General features: G+C 71.2%; 1 protein-coding gene across 1 annotated transcript in view; it reads right to left on the bottom strand.

The window, feature by feature from the left end:
- The window catches only part of PRPH (peripherin), a 6,258-nt gene extending 3,903 nt beyond the window's left edge, over positions 1-2,355 (bottom strand). The window contains exon 1 of the mRNA XM_026055452.1: positions 2,257-2,355. Within this exon, the coding sequence (XP_025911237.1) occupies positions 2,257-2,355 (99 nt within the window). The remainder of the gene's footprint in view (positions 1-2,256) is intronic.
- Positions 2,356-2,400: the final 45 nt, after the last annotated feature.

The following is a 2,400-nucleotide window of genomic DNA, read 5'->3' as shown; positions in this document are numbered from 1 at the left end:
GGGTCTCCCCGACGGGGCGCGGAGCCCCCATGGCCCCGGAGGAAGGGGATGCTCGGAGATTGGCCCCCCTCGGGGGTGCAGGGGCCGGGCGGTCCCTGGGGTGCAGGGTGTCCGTCCCCTCCCCACCGGGGGACAGGGAGAGGGGCCCCGCAGTGCCCGGGGGCGCTGGGCTCTGCTGGATGGGGCGGGGGGTGCAGGTCCTGCCCCCCGTCGCCCCCCAGCCCCACAGGCTGTGCAGCCTCACGGCTGGGGGGGGGCGCGGAGCAGGTGTTGGGGGGCGGCTGCAGCGGGGTACCTGAATCAGCCGGTGCCTGCGGGGACCCTGCGCTGCTGATGGAGCCGGAGCTGGATAATGGGGGGGGGGTCTCTGTGGCAGCAGCATCGTGCTGGGAGCCAGCGCCAGCCCCCTCCTCCCCAGCCTCCGGCACCAGCCCCAGGGATTTGGCCCCCCCAGTGCCCCTGACACCCCCAGGCACCAGCGGCTGCTGGGAGGGGACCAGTACAACCAGCCTGCCCACTCCACCCGAGGGCCCCCAGGCCCCCCACCCTGGCTCCCAGGGCAGCGCTGGGGGCTCTCACACCTGGGATCAAATGCCTGGGTCTCCTGCCAGGAGCCCGGACTCCTGGGTTCCCTGCGGGGGGGCCGGGCGAGCCCCTTGGCATCCAGCCCATCCTCATTCCCCGGCGCACGGAGCCCCCATTGCCACCGCGGGCCCATCCTGCTTGGGATGCTGAGCCCCACGGAGCAGGGAGAGGCAGGCGCTGCCTGTCTGGAGGGGCTGGGGCCCCCCCGGGCACCTGCGCTGTCCCTGCCCCCCAGCGGGTCGTGGGGGCCGGTGGGGCTGGCCATGACTCGGCTCTCTCTGGGGCCTCGGTGCCGTGCGCAGGGGCTCTGCCCGCCCCGGCCCCCCTTCCCTTCCCTTCCCTTCCCTTCCCTTCCCTTCCCTTCCCTTCCCTTCCCGGGCAGCCGCTCACAGGAGGGCGGCGCTTACGGGAAACGCTCCGGGCCTCTGCCCAGGGGCCTGGGGGCTCCCCGCGCCGGGGGGCAGAGACAGGGGCAAAGCCGGGTGCTGGGGACACGGCAGGGTGGAAGGGTCTCACTGGGGGTTTAACATCCCTTTTTGGTGCCGAAGCACCCAAAGGCCTTGGCAGGGCAGTACCCGGAGCCAGGCAAGGACAGTCCCCCCGCCGGCTCCACGGCAGGAGCCAGGGGCATCACGGGGGCCCCAGCCCAGGCCCCCTGGGAGCTGCGTGGCCCCGGCGGCACGTCGAGGAAGCCGCTGCCTGGCTGCAGCCGCTGAAGCCCCTTGGGATGCCAACACCCCTGGCCCCGCTTGGGCTGTGCCCTGGGAGGCGGTGGGGGTGCCCTGCAAACCCCCCCCAACCTCCCCCAGCACCTGACCCCCACCCAGGGGTCCCAGACAGAGCTGGGGTCTCCCCAGACCAGGGGCATTGCACTGACTCCCCCCACAAGCCCAGCAGTCCCCCACCAAGCTTGGCACGCTGCAGAAACCACATACGCAGGCTGCGGCAGTGCCCTGGGATACCCCCTCCCCCCCGGAGCATCCCAGCCCCACGGCCACGCTCAGAGCCGCATCCTGCCCACGCACCCCACAGCCACCACCAGCACCCCTAGGCAGCGCGGGAGGGCGCCTGGGAGCCAGCAGCGCAGCAGGCTGGGGGTGGCCAGGGACAGGGCAGACGAGGACGGTCCCCAGGGGCAGCAGACACATCCTGCTCCAGCAGGGACAGGGCTCCAGGCACCAGCCCAGCTTCCACCCCCTCCCCAGGGACGGTCCCCTGGCCCATCTCTGCAGCACGGGCCAGCATCACCAGGACCCCAGGGGCAGTGCAGAGCACGGGGGTGAGACCACATCCCAGGCCTGGGGCAGACAGCTCAGCACCAGTGTAACCAGCCACGCTCTCCCAGCAGGATCCGTGACCAAGCCGGCCAAGGGCATCCACCTCGAACCCCCCCTCTCCATCGGCTGCCAGCTGGTGCTGGGCAGCCTTCCCAGGCAGCAGCCCCGTCCCTCGGGATGTCCCACACACCCCACACGGCCCCAGCTGCCCGGCGTCCTGCCCGGGTCCCCACGGAGCCAGACTGTCAGCAGACAATGAACAAGAGGCCAGAATGGGATGAGCAATTTTAATGAACAGCTTCAGCCGCTGCAGCTCTCGGGAAGAGACAAGGCACTAGTATTCCTCCCCTTCCTCCTCGCCCTCCATGCTGTCTGCTCCCACCTCCTCGTAATCCTTCTCCAGGGCAGCCATGTCCTCCCGCGCCTCCGAGAACTCCCCCTCCTCCATGCCCTCCCCCACGTACCAGTGCACGAAGGCACGCTTGGCGTACATCAGGTCAAACTTGTGGTCCAGGCGGGCCCAGGCCTCGGCGATGGC

Source organism: Apteryx rowi, unplaced genomic scaffold (assembly GCF_003343035.1).
Source record: "Apteryx rowi isolate R43461 unplaced genomic scaffold, aptRow1 scaffold_999, whole genome shotgun sequence".
NCBI lineage: Eukaryota > Metazoa > Chordata > Aves > Apterygiformes > Apterygidae > Apteryx > Apteryx rowi.
This window is presented reverse-complemented; position numbering and strand designations above follow the sequence as displayed.